Source organism: Curcuma longa, chromosome 3 (assembly GCF_044706935.1).
Source record: "Curcuma longa cultivar G26 ecotype Majalengka, Jawa Barat chromosome 3, ITB_CL_G26_1.1, whole genome shotgun sequence".
In the NCBI taxonomy this organism is placed as follows: domain Eukaryota; kingdom Viridiplantae; phylum Streptophyta; class Magnoliopsida; order Zingiberales; family Zingiberaceae; genus Curcuma; species Curcuma longa.
The window spans coordinates 13657520-13678070 of NC_133863.1; the positions used below are offsets into that span (position 1 = coordinate 13657520).

At 38.7% G+C, this 20551-nt stretch overlaps 2 protein-coding genes across 3 annotated transcripts; both read left to right on the forward strand.

Moving 5' to 3' along the window:
* Positions 1 to 4261: 4261 nt before the first annotated feature.
* LOC141823738 (uncharacterized) lies at positions 4262 to 6226 on the forward strand. Its single transcript, XM_074710989.1, has 2 exons — positions 4262 to 5057; positions 5222 to 6226. Exons 1-2 carry the CDS (start codon positions 4262 to 4264, stop codon positions 5263 to 5265), a joined length of 840 nt encoding a protein of 279 aa, XP_074567090.1. The 3' UTR covers positions 5266 to 6226.
* Positions 6227 to 9423: 3197 nt separating this feature from the next.
* On the forward strand, positions 9424 to 19716 carry LOC141824111 (cell number regulator 13). 2 transcript variants are annotated; one of them, XM_074711345.1, is made up of 8 exons: positions 9424 to 9982; positions 10072 to 10594; positions 11843 to 12219; positions 14882 to 14991; positions 16445 to 16516; positions 17435 to 17541; positions 18105 to 18198; positions 19469 to 19716. In XM_074711345.1, the coding sequence occupies exons 2-8, from the start codon at positions 10187 to 10189 to the stop codon at positions 19519 to 19521; spliced, it is 1221 nt and encodes a 406-aa protein (XP_074567446.1). In that variant the 5' UTR covers positions 9424 to 9982; positions 10072 to 10186; the 3' UTR covers positions 19522 to 19716. The 2 variants fall into 2 exon arrangements, with proteins under 2 accessions (XP_074567446.1, XP_074567447.1); XM_074711346.1 differs by having other exon boundaries at positions 14885 to 14991.
* The last annotated feature ends 835 nt before the right edge of the window (positions 19717 to 20551 follow it).

A 20551-nucleotide genomic window follows, 5' to 3' on the forward strand; every position in this document is an offset into this window, starting at 1 on the left:
GTCGAGAATCTAATCAATCTTAACCTCATGTCAAACCTACAAGCTAGATCACTTGAACTTCTTCATCATCCACTACACAGTTGGTTTCCTTAAACTTTCGTCAACTTGCGGAATCATCCTCTATCTATTAAGTATTTGATCAACTTCATCAATCTGCTAAAACCTCTTCAACTTTTAATCTTTCAACTCAACACCTGTTGAGTTATCATTGCATTTGCAATATAATTAATTGTCAAACTTGTACACTTGAATATTTGACAAACATATCAGACTTGTAAACTAAACTTAAATCCTCTACCAACTACATTAAGATAATGCAGTCAGACACAATCAATTTCAAGGTGTGTGGATTTTTTCTTTCTTTCAATGTCACATTTTGCTTGGGAGTGCGTAGTGTCGAATGACACAACGTCATTTAGTGTTTTGGTGTGTGTGAGACAGCTGCTCAACTAAGGTTGTATATATAGTTCTTCACTGCATGACTATGAAATTAATTATTTTTTAATCTTTTTAATTTAATTGAGCTCCAAATTGAATCTCAATCAAATTAAATCTAACCTTTAATTTGGATAGCCCAAGGATTTCATGATCCTAATCTTCCAACCTAATATGGCAGGTCTTTAATTATTGGTCTGACATGGTGAAGTGGGTCAACAATCAATCCGATCTGGCAAGTCAATAGGTCAATGGTCAAACCACGTTTTTACTAGCCCAATTGCAATAACATTCGGCCCAGTCCTGCTAATTCGACTCAGCCTCAAAAAGACCCTCAGTCGGCTTAGCTCTATGACTACACACACTCATCACCTTGGCCACTCGGCCATACGCCTCGGCCGCTCGATTGTGCGCTTGATCAACCAGACTATATGTTCAATCTTTTCAGCCACCCGACCTCATTCTTGGCCTTGATCAGCCCAGCCTCTCAGTCTCGCACGCAATCTCGGCTCTGATTGGTTCGGCCACTCGGCCTTGGTCACTCAGCCCCACGCCCGATCAGCTCAGTCATTCAATCTGGTTCTCGATCGGCTCGGCCATTCAGTTTCAACCTCGATCATCTTGGCTACTCTACTTCGTCCTCGGCCACCACTTGGTCATACTTTCGACCACTCGGCCTCATTCGGCCAATCCAATCTCCACCCCACACTCAGCCTCACTCGGCCCACTCGAGCTCTTTAGGCACTCGCCCTTGTTCAACCTCAGCCAGCTAAACTTCGATCGCTCTCAACTAACTGGCCTCTTCGGTTCCTTGGTCTATACAAGCTCGGCCACTCTGTCAAATTCCAACTTGGCCCCTCTCAACCTTCTTCGTACTAGAGAACAATCAAGCGTATGAGCTTTGCCAAAGGATTATAACGATTACTAGGCTTTTAGGCCTGGTCCCCTAGATTTCATCACATTTGTATCTACAGTCAAAAAATGAGAATAATCGACTCTGCTAAATCGTAAGGTGGTTAGGGATCAGCAAAGATTGTTCCCCTTGATGATGCATTATCAGCTCACTTATCAGCAATTTACAGAATTTGCCTCCCTAAGACACTACAACATTCTGCTCTCATGACAGAAGGAATGTTCCCTTCGACAACTATATAAGCTCCCCGCAGGTATGAAGGAGGCTCTTTCGATTTTCATTCAACTTCGTATACTGCTTTCTCTCCTTCTTCATTTTCGTTACTGATTTGAGTGTCGGAGTGGTCTGTCGGGAATCTCCGGTGCCCCGTTAATCCCTTCACTCAGTTCTTTCTCCCCATGAGAATTTTTCGTTTGTGGTACCAAAGAAGATTAAGGTGGCATATTCTTGATTGATGACTTAACCGTCTGTGGCATCCAGCTGAAACACAACCAAATTGAATTATAAGAATCCTGCTTCATGGATTAATATTCATACATGCTAGAACCAACAATCATGCATTTGTGTTCATGGACTACGCTTGTGTATGAATTCATTCCTATATAGTTTCCTTCATTTCTAAAATAATTTTAGATATTGATTTCTCATTCAAATGAAGAAATTATATTACTGTTAAAGCCCATATACATATTAGGGTTAAGGCCCATATACATAAAGATCATGTTATCTATATATAGTTGTATGTAACTATTGGATGGATAATTCTAAATCCTATTTTCGTCACATGGTATCAGAGCCTTTCTAAAACCCTAATTTTTTTTTCTCTTTTCCCGATCGCCGCTTGATGATTAACATAATTGATGGTTAAATTGACATCATTAATAAGAAAATTTAAGATTTTAGTTGTACATTTTTGCCTTGGATGACACATATTTGTAATTGGATGTATTTTTATTATATTTAGATTTTTCTACATTTTTAAACTCATGTTTCATCCAATTTAATTTGTAGGACAGCTTGGTCATCAAGGTTTAAATGACACATTAAGGATCAAATGGGACATCATGATGAAAGGTTGAGAAAAGAGGAAGTAAAGGAGGATCTCCACCACACATCTCCACCTCACTTCCACATCCACCACACATCTTCACCTCACCAAACCCTAGCCTCCCACACCCATTCACGTCCTCCCCCATCACGCCTCCATCTCCTCTTCCCACACGCTCATTCCATCTCCTCCCCTTCACTCACGCCGCCCTCCACTCCACTCACCTCATCCTCACCGATCACACACTCCCAACCGCCCACTTCATCCTCCACCACCGACCACATTCCATCTCACAGCCCCCTCACTCACCTCACTCACCACCGTAGCCTCATCTCCCTCCCCATCCTCCACTCACGCAAGAACGCCTCCACCCATCTCCACTCACAACCAACCAACGCCTCTCTCCATCTCCCACTCACGTCAGCCCCAGCTCACTCCATCCCTCACACTCAACAAATCCACTCACGAAGCCATCCCTCACCAGCCAACGCCACCTCAACCTCCACTCACGCTCCACTCATGCTCTCACCACTCCACTAATCAACCATCTCACGTAATCAGCCTACTTCCAACGCCCTCACACTCACAGCCCTCACCACAACACAACAGCCAAGCCTTCAACGCCTCATCAACTCACTCACGCACAGTCTCATTTCACAGCAGCATTTCCATCCTCAACCAGCCCTCAGCCATTTCCAGCAACATCTCCACCGCCATCTGCGGAAGCTCCAGCCGGTCGGACAGAGCCAAGCAGCCCCCATTTCTTCCTGCGCGAGTGGACATCACACAATTCCAGCAATTTACAGCTTCCTTTTGTTTGATTGTGCTTTCTTTTGATGTTAATTTAATTCCCTTACAACGGTTATTTGTTACTTGTTATTTCCTCACAGCTTTGTTATAGTTTGTTGAATTCTTCCTTTGTGACTGCAAGTAGTTTGTTAAATTGCCTAGGAGAAATTTTGTTATGTTTCGTATCAAGTTATTCCTATTTTGTTCATGCTGTCCATTTTTGTTTAATTCTGTTCATTTTCGTTTCTTAGCCATGGTTGGAGTGTAGTTAATTGAAATTTCAATTCCGGATAGTTAGGATTGTTAGGAGTAAGTTGGTGATTGAGTTTTTATTGTTCCTAGCATTTAAATCCCCCAAAATAAGCATTAGTTTAGTTCTTTTTATTTTTCTCATAACATATAAAATTTCGTTAGATTTGAAAATTGCAAGCATTATATTGGGTCCTTGAGAGACGATTCAGGTTAACTCTATGCTACATTATTGTTTGAACTTGATAATTAATTGAAACCGTAGTGCGACGAAGACGGTTATATCACCGCTCGTCGATCGCTCGAGCTTGCCGTTTCTTCCGTGCGAGCCCTTTCCCGTGAGCACAGAAGGTGGCTGCTGTGATCTTCTCTGCTCGTTGCTGTGATCTTCTCTGCTCGTCCCAACAAAGAAGAAATTAAGGGGGCTGAGGCTCGTCTCATCCTCTGATCGCCGCCTGCCGCCTGCCGAGCGCAGATTCAACAGCAAGCTTAAGTTTCTTCTTTTGTTGCCTCGATTGGAGGCACATTTCTCGAGCAGCTCCTTAGCTCCTCCGCCGCAGCCCGCTCGACCTCTGAGTTCCTCCATTGCAGCCGCCCCTCTACTGCCATTTTGGTCAGAATTTCTCAACATGTCTCAATAAATAAATGCAATAATTATTAATATCACCTTAGATGGTCAGAATTATCCAGAGTGGGCTTTCTGTGTAGAGACTGCATTAAGGGGTTATGGTTTACTTTTTCATTTAAATGAATCTCCACCTGTGCTTAAGAATGATGGTAGTAATGCTGCTGCAATAACAGAATGGCATATTAATGATGGAAAAGTGATGGCTGTCATGGTCAATAGTACTAAACAATCCATGATTATGAGTCTTTCTAAGTTCAAAACAGCTAAGGACATATGGAACAACTTGAAGAAGCGCTATGTTCAGGATAGTGGTGCTCTTTTACATAATCTCATGCAGCAAACTCATGAAATTATGCAGAATGATATGTCCATTGATGAGTACTACTCTGCTTTTGATCGTTTGATGGGATCACTGATTTCCATGATACCAGAGTGTACAACTGTTCCTTGCCCAACACACAAGTTTATTGAAAAGTTTTTCACTTACAGATTTGTTATGGGAGTTCGGGCTGAATATGATTCTATTCGTACACGATTACTTCACAATTCTTCTGATCTCACTATGGCACAGGCATTGTCTGATTTACTTGCAGAAGAAACACGTCTCAAGTCTATGTCTTCTTCTGCATTTGTCTCTCATAGTGTGTTGGCAGCTTCTCAAAGGATCAGTGTACCAAAAAGCTTCTCTTCAGAGCCCTGTAAGCATTGTGGCAAGACTGGTCATCTTCCAGAGAATTGTTTTTCTATTCATCCAGAGAAGTTGGTTGACTATCGTGCACGTCGTGCTGCCCGTGGTACTGCCCGTGGTGCTCGTGGTCGTGGTACTGGTTCCACTCCTGGAGGTTCAGTGTCTATTGCTGCTGCTTCACCTGTTACTGCTCCTTCGTCGTCTTGGGTACTTGATTCAGGGGCTTCTTTTCATGTGACATCTGATCAGTCCCAGTTGGTCGCTTGCAAGCCGGTCACTGATGGAGCTTCTATTCGGACAGCTGATGGTACATCTTGTCATATCACTCACCAGGGTTCACTTTGCAATCCTTATTTTTCTGTACCAAATGTTTCTTTAGTACCTCAGTTATCCATGAATCTTCTTTCGGTTGGTCAAGTTACCGACCAAAATTGTTTTGTTGGATTTGATGACTCATCTTGTTTTATTCAGGACCGTCGAAGCGGGAAAGTGATTGGGACTGGCCATCGCCGTAAAGGTGTTCCTAGCCTTTACATCCTAGATACTTTGCGTCTTCCTTCTTCCATTGAAACTTCTGCTCGTGTGTCATCCGCTACATCGGGTTCTGTTTGTTCTTCCTTCGCCCAGTGGCATCATCGTCTTGGTCATCTTTGTGGGTCTCGACTGTCCACATTAATAAATAAAGGTTGTTTAGGTCATACAACTATTGAGTCTGATTTTCATTGTAAGGGTTGCAAACTTGGAAAACAAATACAACTACCATATTCATCTAGTATTTCTCATTCTGCTAGACATTTTGATCTTATTCATTCTGATGTATGGGGTCCTGCACCTTTTCCTACAAAGGGTGGTCACAAATATTATGTCATTTTTATTGATGATCATTCTCGATATACATGGGTTTATTTTATGAAACATCGCTCTCAGTTGTGTTCTATTTATCAGTCTTTTGTCCGCATGGTTCACACACAATTTTCTACTCCTATTAGAGTTTTTCGCTCTGACTCTGGGGGAGAGTATTTGTCTGATGTTTTTCGTCAATTTTTGTCATCTGAGGGCACTCTTGCTCAGCTCTCTTGTCCTGGCGCTCATGCTCAGAATGGTGTTGCTGAACGCAAACATCGTCATATTATAGAGACTGCCCGCACACTTTTGATTTCATCTTTTGTGCCTTCTCATTTTTGGGGTGAAGCTGTTTCTACTGCTGTCTATCTCATAAATAGACAACCCTCATCCAAACTGTCTGGAAAATGTCCTGGTGAAGTTCTTTTTGGTACTTCTCCCAGTTATGATCATCTCCGAGTTTTTGGATCTACTTGTTATGTTTTGCTTGCACCTCGTGAGCGAACTAAGTTGACTGCACAATCTGTTGAATGTGTTTTTCTAGGATATAGTCCTGAACATAAAGGTTATCGGTGTTATGATCCTTTTTCTCGTCGCATACGTATCTCTCGCGATGTGACCTTTGTTGAGGATCGTCCTTTCTTTTATAACCCCTCTACTCGGCCCTCATATTCTCCCACAGAATCCACATCGTTCCTGTGTCTACCTCCTATCTCATCCTCTGATGATGTCACTACTCCTTCTCATCATATTACCCCTATTCCTGCTCCTTCTATTTCCATCACTCCACCTTCACAGGGGACTACATCTCCTCCTGTACCACCTCCATTTCATCCTAAACCACCTATCACACGTGTATTCCATCGTCGTCCCACAAATCTCACAGTGTCTCCATCTGGTTCTACCACCACGGCCAGTCCTGATATACCTGCTGTTGATGTTTCTAATGATATTGATGAGTCTCATACTGTTCCTGATGAGTTACAGGTTGGTCCAAGATATAATTTAAGAGATCGTGCTACTATTGGTCCCGCTGCCAAGTATGGTTTTACATGTGTGAGTGTCGAGCCATCCACTTACCAAGAAGCTTCTAATATTCCGGAATGGCAACTTGCTATGTCTGAGGAGCTTGCTGCTCTTGATCGTACAGGCACTTGGGATATTGTTCCACTACCATCACATGCAGTGCCAATTACATCTAAATGGGTATTCAAAATTAAGACCAAGTCTGATGGTTCTATCGAGAGATACAAAGCTCGTCTTGTTGCTAGAGGTTTTCAGCAAACTCAAGGACGAGATTATGATGAGACATTTGCACCAGTTGCTCATATGACTACCGTTCGTACTCTTATTGCCGTGGCTGCTACTTCTTCTTGGACCATCTCTCAAATGGATGTTAAGAATGCTTTTCTTCATGGTGATTTGCATGAAGAAGTTTATATGCAACCACCCCCAGGTGTTGATGCTCCTCCTGGTCATGTTTGTCGCCTTCGTCGTGCTCTATATGGTCTTAAACAGGCTCCTCGTGCTTGGTTTGAGCGCTTTGTATCTGTGATACAAGCTGCTGGGTTTTTACCTAGTGATCATGACCCTGCTCTATTTATTCATCTCTCTCCACGTGGACGCACTTTGCTTCTTCTATATGTTGATGATATGTTGATTACGGGAGACGATGTGGAACACATTTCTTGTGTGAAGAAGCAACTTAGTGAGCAATTTCAAATGTCTGATTTGGGTTCACTCAGTTATTTCTTAGGGATTGAGGTATTACATTCGGCAGATGGCTACTACCTTTCTCAGTCCAAATACATACAAGACCTTATTCATAGTTCTGGCATTACAGATAGTCGAACAGCTGCGACACCTATGGATCTTCATTTACAACTTCGTTCTACTGATGGTACACCTCTTGAGGATCCGTCTCGATATCGGCGTATTGTAGGCAGCCTTGTCTATCTCACTGTTACCAGACCTGATATTGCTCATGCAGTTCATATTCTGAGTCAGTTTGTGAGTGCTCCTACTTCCATTCATTTTGGACATTTGCTTCGTGTACTACGGTACTTAAGGGGGACATCTTCTCAGTGTTTGTTCTATGCTCGTGATAGTCCACTTCAGCTTCATGCTTACTCAGACTCCACCTGGGCAAGTGACCCAACAGATCGTCGTTCTGTCACAGGTTATTGCATTTTTCTTGGTTCTTCTCCTCTTGCATGGAAGTCTAAAAAGCAGGTGGCTGTATCTCGTTCTAGTACAGAAGCAGAACTTCGAGCACTTGCCACTACCACTTCAGAGATAGTATGGCTTCGATGGTTATTAGCAGATTTTGGTATTTCTTGTGATGCTCCTACACCTCTTCTGTGTGACAATACTGGAGCCATACAGATTGCCAATGATCCTGTGAAGCATGAACTTACAAAGCATATTGGTGTTGATGCTTTCTTTACTCGGTCTCATTGTCATCAGAAAACAATTGCTCTTCAGTATGTGCCCTCAGAACTACAAGTGGCAGATTTTTTCACTAAAGCACAAACTCGAGAGCAACATCGGCTTCATTTACTCAAACTCAATGTTTCAGAACCTCCACTTCCACCTTGAGTTTGAAGGGGGGTGTTAAAGCCCATATACATATTAGGGTTAAGGCCCATATACATAACCCCTGTTATCTATATATAGTTGTATGTAACTATTGGATAGATATTCCAAATCCTGTAAATTTTCGTCACACAGCCATTATTGCTCTGTTATTCCCAAGTGCAGTGTCAGAAGAGGATCTTGGGTTTCATGTTCCTCCTCATCTTTTCTTTTGTTATTTCATTTTCTCCTTTAAACTGAACAGATACCTAGAAACCAATGAGCAGATCATTGAAATGCAGGGCACCACAGAGTTTAGTGGATCACTGAAACATCCCACCAAATGCTCATCCTAATCACTGCGTGCCAATCACTATTTTTCTTTGTTATTATTATTATTATTATTTATTTTTCTTGCTAACTTTTTCAGTGTTCAATGGCGCATGCCATCCATCTTTTTCTCTTGCTCCACTAGCAAATGGAGGGCCTTTGGCTTTATGTTAACTGCCATGATCACAGACCTCTGCCCACATGCACATGCCCCACAGTAGAGACTGCTAGCTAGGGAGGCAAATGTTGCATTTTCCCTTTCATTAATTAAAGAGTAGTTGGAATGTATTTGTTGCGAGGTCCATATTACTTATGATTTAATGTGGTATTTTACCTTTTATTTATTTATTTTATGAATATCATTATTTAAAATTTATATCAATTTAATTATTAATTGCTTCCTCTTTACCTTCATTAGATTAAGTGTGATCCAAGTGTCAACTCTTTCCACTTGGATTTCCAGCCACTTTAAGTGTTTTTAAAAGCACTTCAGTGAAAATTAAGACTCTGTCTTAGATAATCATCCAAATATTTATTTAATAAAGATTTAAATTATATTTCACAATGTCAAAAAAAATTTGATAAATCTTAGTTAGCCCCATGGAAGTTTCTCATCGGCCATCAGGTAAATCGAGAAGTGCACGCAACGGCCAGTTCAGACGTCCAGTATTCTTTGATTGTGCTCTCCATTTGGAAGAAAATTTTTACAAATACACCATAGTTGGTATCGAACCATAGATGCTTAGATGACAATCTGAATATTCTATTGCCACATCATCATTGTCCCGGGGACTATTTTACAATATCAAAATAAACTAAAAATTGGATATTTAGAAGGAAAAAAATTATTTCTGATAAATAAATTTTGGGAATTTATGAACATGGTTCGGCGCTGCGCTGGAAAAGCAGCCACACTGCAACAGACTGACAGGCAGAAGCGCGCAAGGAAAGAGGGATTGAGGGAGAGAGGATAATTTGGAAGCGAGGCCACTAGGAGAGGCGGAAGAGGACAGAGCGCTCGTGCCGCGTCGCTCCAAAAGAGGGGAAAAAGAAAGCTCGCAAATCGCCCACGGGCTTCGGCCGACCGATCGAGCTCGCACTCAAAGCAATGCCTGCGATGCACCCACCTCGATGCCTCTCTCTCTTCTTCCTCTAGTTACTGCTGCCCGACGGCCCCCGGGCCTCCCCTGCTCGGGAGAAAAAGGAACAGAGGGGGGAGGAGAGAGGCGGCGAGATGGAAAAGACGTGGTTTTTCCAGGTCTAGTTGCCGCGGCGGTGGATCTGGAACTTGGATCTGTGGACTTACTTGAAGCTGTAGAGTTGGAAGCTCGTTTGGTACTTCCACATTTCCTCCTTGATTCGCACCCCGATCGAAGTCTTCACCTTGGAACTTAAAACGTTTCCTCTTTGATAATTCATCGCCTGGAAATCTTCGACGGGAGATATCTGACAAAAAGGAGAAATTTTGGAGTGGTTTCATTGCAGGTATCGTGATCTGTAGACTGTAGCACAGATTCTGAAGTTTAGTTTTAATTATTGTCTGCCTAAGTTTTGTTCGTTGTCCTCTTCGGTAGACGGGTGGCATCCTAAGTCGTCGCCATGTGCTCTTGCGTCTGTTAAACTTCCTTTCCTTCTTCGTTGCGTGGAACAACCTGCATTTAGGTTTTCTCCGTCCTAACCGGCTCCAAAATGGCGAGTTGGGAGCAATTGGGAGAGCTGTCGAACGTGGCCCAGCTGACGGGTCTCGACGCCGTCCGTTTGATCGGGTTGATTGGGCAGGCGGCGGCTACTGCGCGGATGCACAAGAAGAATTGCCGGCAGTTCGCGCAGCACCTGAAGCTGATAGGTAATCTCTTGGACCAGCTGAAGATTTCGGAGCTGAGGAAGTACCCTGAAACCCGGGAGCCTCTCGAGCAGCTCGAAGATGCTCTTAGGAGGTCTTACATTCTCGTGGATAGTTGCCAAAACAGGAGTTATTTGTATCTTCTGGCAATGGGATGGAACATGGTCTACCAGTTTAGAAGAGCTCAGAATGAGATTGATCGATATCTTCGACTCGTTCCACTCATCACCCTCGTAGATAATGCTCGAGTCAGAGTAAGAATCTTTTTTTTTAAAATAAAAAATCTGGTTAATTCATCGATCTTTTGAAGTTATCCCTTGAATGCAATCTTTCGCTGTCATTTACTGCCCTCTTACTTGATTTTAGAGCAAAAGCCCTTTATTGACTTCCTCTTTGACCATTAATAGATCGAAGACTTTCTGTTTAATACTTGCAAGATTGATTCAGTTTGAAGTCTTGTCAAATTGTTTTGGTTACTTCTTCTCTGTTTTGATTTGATTTGCTGTTCTGTGTTTGCATTAATAGATTGAAGAGTTTACATTTAACAATTGCAAATTTGATTCAGTTTGAAGATCAAATGGTTATGGACCTTATGGTTGCTCCTTTTCTGTTTTGATTTGATTTGCAGTTGGTAGAGCTAGCGGTTTAACTATCCTGTATATTTTTTGGTAATCGATTTAGTAAACAGGAAAATTTTTACCTGAGTAAAGAAATACTCCAGAATGGTTGTCATCAGCGGAAATGGCCACAAGTGAACAGAACCACCTGATAGTTTTTCTTGCAAATAACATGACCGGCGATCATTTTACCACAAGTCTTGTTTTGCAACCGTGTGGGGTTGGCTGTATGAAATGTTATCCTTCAATCGCTGTTGGTAATACTTGGGTATCCTTTTATTTCTTTTTACCTCTCTACTTTAACTTCAATTAATATAACTTGTCTAACTATGTACTTTTCTAGTTGTCTCTAAATATATTATAATATCTTATCTTATTTTCTCTCATTTCATCATTAGTTTAAGCACCAGGTTGTCTTCACATAGCAAGTTTGTTATTTTCTCTTCTTGTGGTCATGCACATTCAATTCTGGTATTAGAGATCTTTTTTACAGAATAACTTTGTATGTTGAAAAGTTAAAGTTTACTCAAGTTGGATAGGATTTTGTCCGAAGTGTAAGTGAGCTTTGGTTTAGTTAAATTGTCAAAGGATTCAATTATTCAATTCAGAATTTCCTTTGTTTTGCAAGTTTAAATTTCATATATCCTAATTAAAAGTGGATTTTGTTTTTTTTTCTTTCTACTCGCTTTAGAGGTTCATTGGGTAACTTTTGAAACATTTTTTTTGAAGTTTATCTGGGACATTTTGGTGGATCTTTTGGTTTTTGTATAAAAACTTCTGAAGTGATCATTGATCTTGACATGTCAATGTCCTTTCTTATGATTCATGTAATATTTGCTTTTGTTCTTTCCCCCAGAGCTTCTTATTTCCTTTTTCATATGATAGGAAAGGCTTGATTCCATTGAGAGGGATGAGCGAGAATATACCTTGGATGAAGAAGATAGAAAGGTGCAAGATGTCATTTTGGATCGTGATCGATCAACAAATCCTTCCACAGTTCTCAAGAAATCTCTCACTTGTTCTTATCCAAATGTGCCATTTGATGAAGCCCTTAAGAAAGAAAGAGAAAAGCTGCAAATGGAGCTTGAGAGATCATGTGATATAGGTCAAAGCGAAATGATCCAACATTTGATAGGAGTAACACAAAATGTGGAAACAACATTAGAAGAAAAAAGTGCACATCTTAAAAGTCCAAAGAAAGTTGAGCTAAAATATTCAGATCCCATTGATTACAAAGAGAAGTCCTTTGATGGGACAACTAGGTTGGTCTTGTTTTTCCATATGTATAGACAAAGTCTAAATATTGGCTATCAAAAAAATAATAATTCTTATTTCCCTTCTCTGAAATGTCAGTTAAATTCCTGCTTATTTTTGTTTCTATAGATGAAAAATTTTCATTTCGTGTATATATTTGATTTCTTGTGCCTATGCTAATTTTAGGGTCTAATGTCCAATGGGATAGATAGATGGCAAATTGACAAAGGGTGGAAGGGCTCAATATTCACATGGTAAGGGCCTTCAATGTCGTGCAAAGCCAGTGCTAGACAAAAAGCATTTATAGTATAGATAAATGCTTTTGTGGTGGTCTAGCAAGTAGTTTCTTTGAAAGCTAGGTTACTAGCTCCTTAGTCTGTTCCTTTAAGCCATTATGTTGGAGAAAGCTTAGGAAGGTAGGGATATTAGGTGATCAGGTAAGCAAGAAGGGAAAACACAGTTCTTGTCAATGTGGATAAGCAAGCCTATTAGAGATGATTATTTTCATGCTCACGAGCAAGATTTGTGGTGAAGCTAGATTCTCTTGCCGCGCATGAATTGCAATAGTATCAGAGCAAAATATATAGACAAAAACTAACTAACTACTAAATGCATAGCTTTGAAGAAACTCCACTAGTACTATACACAAAACTTAGTGAATAACTTGAAGGTCAAAACTCTAGGATATGAGTATACGAATAGAAAGTGGATATAAGAAAAACGTGCACATATAAAATAACATATGACCTCTAGATTATTAGCTATGCATTGTGTATAATAGTGGTGGAGTTTCTTCAGAGGTATGCATTTAGTAGTTATTTAGATTTTGTCTATATATTTTGCTCTGACACTATCATAGTTCATGCACGACGAATGAAGCTAGTTTCACGGCAAGCCTAGCTCGTACGGGGTGTGACAACAAACTGGGAAAGGAAGGCGCAGGAATTGGGGTGGTGGGTTTGGGTTTCAATGGGGGAGGACCCATGGGAACCTTCATGGCTTTGGAGAACTATGAGAGGAAGGGATTAAAGAAGTAAACAAAGCAAGGTGGCGGCGCCAGCATGGAAGCGAGAACTACGGTGTTATTGTTGGGCAAAATCACAGGAGGGAAGAAAATCAATAATATGTGGGAGGAGTGGGATTAGGTTATCAATTGACAGTTTTACAAATAAGTCCATTGCTTCTTAGAAATTTCAATTTAGTCCTTTAATGCAAATAGATACTATAACATTTATAGATGTATAGTTATCAAAGATAGTTCAAAAGGTTATTCTGAAATCAACCTTGACTAAAAAGGATTAAATTATTAGGCCACTTTACAGGGTAGGACAGAAATGCACCAGAATAGGATGCGCAACAACAGAACAAGAGCAAGACTGCTCCCATGCTAAATCACTATAGAAGTTATGGCTACTCAGGATGGTTTCCATCTAGAATAATTTTAACTTTAAATGATCAACTAATGCAGTGCTACATAAGTTCTTTCCCTTCTCCAAAATTAACATTTAAAAGTAGTGTGTTTGTGTTTGTTCTATCTGCTGTTATAAGATAAACTCGCTGATGAACTGCAGAATGGTCTTGTTTTCTGCTTCTGTCTCAGCATACCTCACCCTTGGTGCCTTAGGATTATTTTCATAGTGATCATAAATCCATAGATACATCTTTCTTTAGAAGATGATAATATATCTGCAGGCAACCTTACTACAGTGTCATTTTTCATCCTTTCACTATGGCCGCGTAAAAGCACACTTGCACAATAATCCATCATTCCAGTGATTAAAATTTTCCACTCAAGGAATTAATATTTCAATAGATTAGGCAATCTGTATTTATATTGTCTCTATAGTCTACTGGACTTCCAATAGGAATCTAGTGATTTTCCTGCCTCAAAATGATTCTATGCTTCCATGATCAATATTTCACTTTGTTCTCAGCTAACAACTTTTCGTTACTCCACTTCCTAAAACCTCTTGTTTTATGTTGCATCAGGCATACTCCTAAGATAACATTTTTTTTTCTTTTGCTGATATTACTGGTCAAAACATGTGTCTTTAAGTAAATTCAATTGTGCAATTCTTTGAAAAAATGGTCAACTGGCAACATGCCCATGTATTGGTGAGATTATGACATGATAATAATTGTTAGGAAGGAATTTGATTCGAACTCACATGTGATTTACCTTGATTCGATGATAAAGCAATCCTACTGTCATTTTCTTCCCTAATTGTTGAATATTTTACCATGATTATATTTATGTGTTTCTCTAAAAGGAAAAAACATTAAGGCCAAGCAATGACAAGCATGAGAAGTATTGAATTCTCCTATACCAATCTTTACATAGCACATGGTGTGACCAGCTTGGACAAGTTTCTATGGTGATCCATCCCATCATTGCCCACTGTATTCCCGCCCACTCACCTGTGAGATCCATCACCATGGTCTGAATAAATAGAGTTTGACAACCATCACATCTTTTGTTATTTCACCTCTCTTTTATTTTAAGCATTTTCTTGGACTTTGTTGGAATGAATGTATGGGTTGAAGATATTAAAGCACTATCTCATACTTTATTCATATGAATTTTACTAAACAGTAAGCTTTCTAGTTCATGATGTTTTGCAATGTAAATGTAAACTTCAAAATATGATAACAATTCTGAATTTTGTCTAGTAGGGCCTCACCAGATACATATGGTCACAATACACCTCCATACAAAGGATTTCATGGACATGAAGAATGGCATGCAGATTTACTGGGATGCTGTTCAGAACCTTCATTATGTATGTGATTGTTAGTTTCATGCTTATGCTATTTTGTGAAGTTGCTTATTACAAAACACTATTTTGATTTGAATTCCTTGTAGCCAAATGAGACATGTTGGAAACAATTTTATCAAGATTTAATTTAAAATTTGGTCATACTTATTTTTCCATTATAGATTCCTTATCATGTTGAAAGTGTGTGATATATTTGTAGTTAGAATTGAAAATGCATGATAAATTTAACAATTTACCCTAATTTTAATGCTCGTCTCCATGTGTGCAAGGTGGATTAGGTTGGTGCAATCTTAGCCAAACATGTGCACTAACTTAGTTTGGATTATATATATTTTTAGAAATACTGTCATTATCAGGGTTTGAAAGGCGACTTCTGTTTCGTCATTGGGAAAAGTTGCCAATCATTGAAATTTATCTTTTGGAGTATGCAGTGAACCAATCAAATTTAACAACACAACTGCTCAATTTTAAGTGTAGCAAAGCTTGTAGATCTGTTCTAGTATGGACTTTTATCCTATTTACTTGGGTGTCCTGCCACTTTTAATACTCTCTAAGTTTCCTATAAAATGCCAAATGCCCCTTCTAAACAGAAGGCAGAATAATTACAATAACAGTGACAAGCTGCACAACTATCATTTAAATTATACACAGCATATGAGATTATCCTTTTCACTAGCATCACAATTGCAAATGGATAAATATGTAGTCTGTCCTATGTTTCAGTGATATCAATTATAATAATATGATCTAATGTTTAGGAAAAAGCAGTTTAGTTTTGATTTTCAATTACCCAGTAGAAAGTCAGAGGTAGCTGAAGGATGGAACAAACTAGCTTGATACATTGTGGTAAATTTGGATTCCAATGTGATTTGATCAAAAAACTTGATTGGATTATGCAAAATAATTGTTGTTAATGGGTCTTAGCACATTTGGTGGACAAGTAAATTTTGAGTTATATAATCCACAATGGTATTTGTTCTCCTTTTCATAGACTCATTAGCGAATAGTTACCTGAAGATCATCCTAGTAAGCTGATGCACTTTTGATGTTTTCCTTCCCTATTCTTTTGATATTGCTGGACAGTAACAGTCATCTGTTCCCTATATTTAGACATTTAACTTATGGGCTTCTTAAGCGAAGTGTTTTCCCCTCCCAAACAACCTACAGTATGCATACATGAGTGATCAGTTCCTCTTCATTTTAGGTCTCCTGCTACTCTATGTTACCAGTTAATTTTTATCAAATTCCACTGGCCAATGATTTACTAACAATTTCTGTTGATTTTCATCATGGACATTGTTTCTGTACAAGCTAAAGTAAAACGTGTACTAGTTTATCCATCTTAGGCAGGATTGAGAACTATTTCACATATGGTTATAGATTTTACGAGATTATTTTTATACAGTTATTTTCTAAAAATTAGATAAAAATTATATTGCCTTGTGATATTTTGCAGGTTTGCGAACTTTATTCTATCCCTGTGGAACATTTTCACAGATTGCTAGTGTAGCAAAAGATAGACCAATTTGTAAGTTTGTTCCACAGCTAGTTTCTTGCCTAATCATTCTGTTGGTAGTCGATATATATTTTGTACAAATGAATAACAATCAAACAAACCTACATCTATTTAGAATTTTCTTTTGTTTGCCACTGTCATTTCAGCATAGACCGCGAAAAATCAATATCTGGTGTATTTATCAAACTATACAAGAAACTAGACCAATCTGCTTTAAAGTTTCAGATTCTTTGGGTAGCTAGATAGATATAATTCATTGGAAAGACTGCTTGTTCTTTACTGTTGCACTCCCCACAGACAATGGCGTGTACTTGGTTAAATAAACAATAATTCATATTTGATATAAGGATCAAGTATCACAATCTTCATTGAGAGTTTGAATCTATTCGATTAACATTAATGTCAAGGCCAATTTACATTATCATGAGAAACTCAGTTGTTGGGAACAAGGATGATTATCAAGATAAGTGTTGAATATGGTTTACCTGAAAATGAATCTAGATTTTTTGAAAGGAAAAATAATAGAGATGAAAAAAATGATTTATCAAGAACAATAAGCTCTTCAAAGGGAATGAAGATGACATCCATAAGATTCTTGCCGGCACTTTTTCAGTTTGTTATGAACCTGTTGGTACTCTCCATTGGACAAAATTATTCAGAATAATCTATGTTTAAACTATGTAATGATTAAAAAAGACCTCTAGCATCTGTTGGTTTTTCCTTCTTGCGGACAGGAAGCTCGTTGCTCTCAGTCCTCTTTTCAGTTTTGCTCTTAGTCATCTATCATGACTATTATGGTGTAGGAAGCTTCCAATTTTGTAAAGTAGCAATTTCATATAAACTTCTCATTAGATATTTCTGTTCATAGTTTGATAGAAATTTTTGAAGTATACTAGTGTTGAACTGAAAGGCCTTGTTTCTTGTCAACAGCTTCTGCTGAAGCATGTAATGATTTGATGGCATATACGTTAGTATTATCGTGCTGTTGTTACACTTGCTGTGTTCGAAGGAAGCTACGGAAAATGTTCAATATTACGGTAATCTGGCTTGCATCATTCTGTTTACTTACAAAGTCTACTGACTTCTGTAAAGTTTTTTAAAATTAAATAATTGAATATTTTCTCTAATAACCGCAACATTTACATCCATCCTCCCAATTCTCTCGAGTAAATAAGATTAGTGGGGGGAATATAATAGAGTTTCTTCGTTTGATATTTCTCTCACTTGAACTACTTTCTACCTCTCCTGCTTCCACCCATCCGAGTAAATGGTTGAGTTCGTTTATATGGATCCGATGCTATGAGCATGTCGGTAATGATCCACTAGATAATTTTTGGTTAAATAAATCTAGTCAGAAGTTATGTTATACACCTCCAGATATTCATGTCAACAATGTAGTTTGCATTGCTCAATGCATTATGTGACAGCAAACAATGTTACAATCATTTGTTTAATAGGTGGTGGTATAATTCTAAACCTTGTAATTTTGTGCTTGTTCACAATCTTTAAAGGCTTAACAATACTTTCAGAAAAATAAAGAGGTGTAGAGAAGCCAAACTACTTTTCAGAGTTTGCTGATTAACTACTCTTTTGCTATTAGGGAGGGCTTTGTGATGATTTCTTGTCTCATCTACTTTGTTGTTGCTGTGCCCTAGTTCAAGAATGGCGTGAAGTTGAGATTCGTGGGGCTCAAGGTAATGCTTTTTTACTTTTCATTAAAAAAAATGACTTTATAAGCCAAAGTTGATGACCATTATTAAAGGTGTTGAGATTATTAGCTATTGTGTAGTAAGTGTAGTTCAACATTGCTATTTTCAAGTTTGGTTTAGGGTTTTTATCTTAGGTCGAAATATGCTCATACAATGGTGATTCCAACAATGCAGCAGGATATTTGTTTTCCTAAATTCTATGTGGTATTAGAGCCTCCTTTCTAGAATTAAGGTTTTGCAAAGCAAAATTCACCTTCGGAGTTGACCTTTTACTCATCCTTTGATTTCGTCACCTTTGTATATGATATTGTCCACTTTGGGCTCACGCCCCTCATGGTTTTGTTTTTGGATTTTATCCAAAAGGCCTTATATCAATATAGATATCTCCATCTTATAATCGCAGGATCTTTTCCATGTATTTTCAATGTGGAATTTTGATTGTATCCCAACACATTCAACATCTCCTTCCTGACCAGAGCAAATCCAACATCTTGTCCAAGATCAGCATACTTCAGTATCATGTCTCTCGTGTCTCTCTTGCTGCCGTTGTCCTGCATGCAGTCCACGCTGTCATCTCCGAGGTTTCTCTGTTTTTGGAGTAGCAGCTATAAATGACTTCCTGCTTCACCTTCAAGATTTTCAGATTTTCCCAATTTTCAATCCAGTTGGTTGTTTATGAGCAATTTTGTCTTCCCTTCTTCTAGTCGAAGCTACATTTATTTCTTTTGATCATACCAATCTTCTTTGGTAATTAAGAAATAGTAATTCTACTTCTTCCGGCAAATAAAATGACTAATTCTATATCTCCACTTCAGTTCTATGATAAACAATGCCGCAGGGTATAGATAGATGCATTCCTGGGTCTTCAGCATAACACCCTTAAGAAGACAAAGTGAACAATGTTTAAAAGGAACGGTATGATATTATCCACTTTGAGTCCAAACTTTCATGATTTTATTTTTGGATTTTATCTAAAAAATCTCATACCAATTGAGATATCTTCTGTCTTATAACTTCAGGATTTTTTCCATGTATTTTCAATATGAGACTTTGATTGTATCTCAATAAAAAATCCTTGCTATAGATCCTGCTGTGTATCCCTTGCTTACTTCTCAACAACAACAAAGCTCTATAGTGTCTCACTGGATGAATCATTCTCAATGGTGTCTAAGATTCTAGTACCAACATGTTTCTAACGAATAGCAAGCATTTTGTCTAATCTTCTTGACTGTTAAAGCTGTTCGTTATTCTGCAGGATCCTGGAAAACAAAAACAAGTCCACCAGCTTCTCAGTACATGGAATCCTAGGTATCAAGTTTCTGCTGATATATGTTGATCCTATGAACAGTGCTACATCAGCTAGGATTTTTTTTTTCCTTCGAATATGTTTGTCTTCTGAACTTGACCGTTCCTGTTTACGAACTCTAATAGGTTGGCAGGATTGAGTAACCGTGTTGTGTAGGCATTTTACAATGCTATAGTTGTAAATGTTGCACCAATGAATTTATGTTTGCCATGGTTTGTTATCCTACAATCATAAACTGTTGCTCCTCAAATGGATTGTTGCTAGTGGCATGACAATCTCATCAAGCTGTGTTTGCCATTGGATTAGGTAGTGAGAGTGGCAAATGGCAAATGCTGCATCTTTCGATTTTACAATTTTTCATGAGTATAGAGCAAAAGTATAAGATGATACAATAATGGTTGAACTAACCGTGCTTGTCATGGCTTGACAATGTGAGCTATAATGGTAAAAAGTTCAAATTAAGTCTGTGAAATTATCTAATGAGCTAAACTGAGTGTGTAGATAGTATAAGAAAATTCTAATTGCGGCTAAGCACAGGAAAATTTTAGTTGCGGTTAGATAATGAAAGTCCTAACTGGAGGTTAGTCAGAAAGACCTAATTTGAAGAATTAGATGAGAAGACCTAGTTTGGAGGACTAGACAAGAAGATTAGGTAGGAAGATTTGACGAATCAAGTGATCTTTGCCAAGTGTTGTGGCTGAGAACAAATAAGAACATAGTTGCGCCTTGTTTGCCTGGTATCAACTAGGTTTAGGAATGTAGCAATCACATGCTTGCGAAACATAGATTGTTGCATTAGTGGCATGTCGTAGCATCCATGGTCTTAGGAAATGGAACTTTAAGAAAGGACACTGAGAAAACAAGGATGAATTTAAATATTAAATATACGCATCAAATCAGAAACAAATTGCTACATGTTTTCTCAATAACAATTGATACACTAACTTTTATAAGACCCAGTTGTTTATAGGAGCAATTTACTAGTTCACTATCTGTAGTCAATTTGGCTTGTAATTTATATAACTCATGGTG

Coding starts and splice junctions, on each gene's coding strand:
- LOC141823738 (XM_074710989.1), top strand. CDS start 4,262: ATGGCTGTCATGGTCAATAGTACTAAACAATCCATGATTATGAGTCTT. Junction 5,058..5,221: donor TTCTATTCGGACAGCTGATG/GTACATCTTGTC, acceptor TGTTTTATTCAG/GACCGTCGAAGCGGGAAAGT.
- LOC141824111 (XM_074711345.1), top strand. CDS start 10,187: ATGGCGAGTTGGGAGCAATTGGGAGAGCTGTCGAACGTGGCCCAGCTG. Junction 14,992..16,444: donor CTGTTCAGAACCTTCATTAT/GTATGTGATTGT, acceptor GATATTTTGCAG/GTTTGCGAACTTTATTCTAT. Junction 17,542..18,104: donor GGAAAATGTTCAATATTACG/GTAATCTGGCTT, acceptor TTTTGCTATTAG/GGAGGGCTTTGTGATGATTT.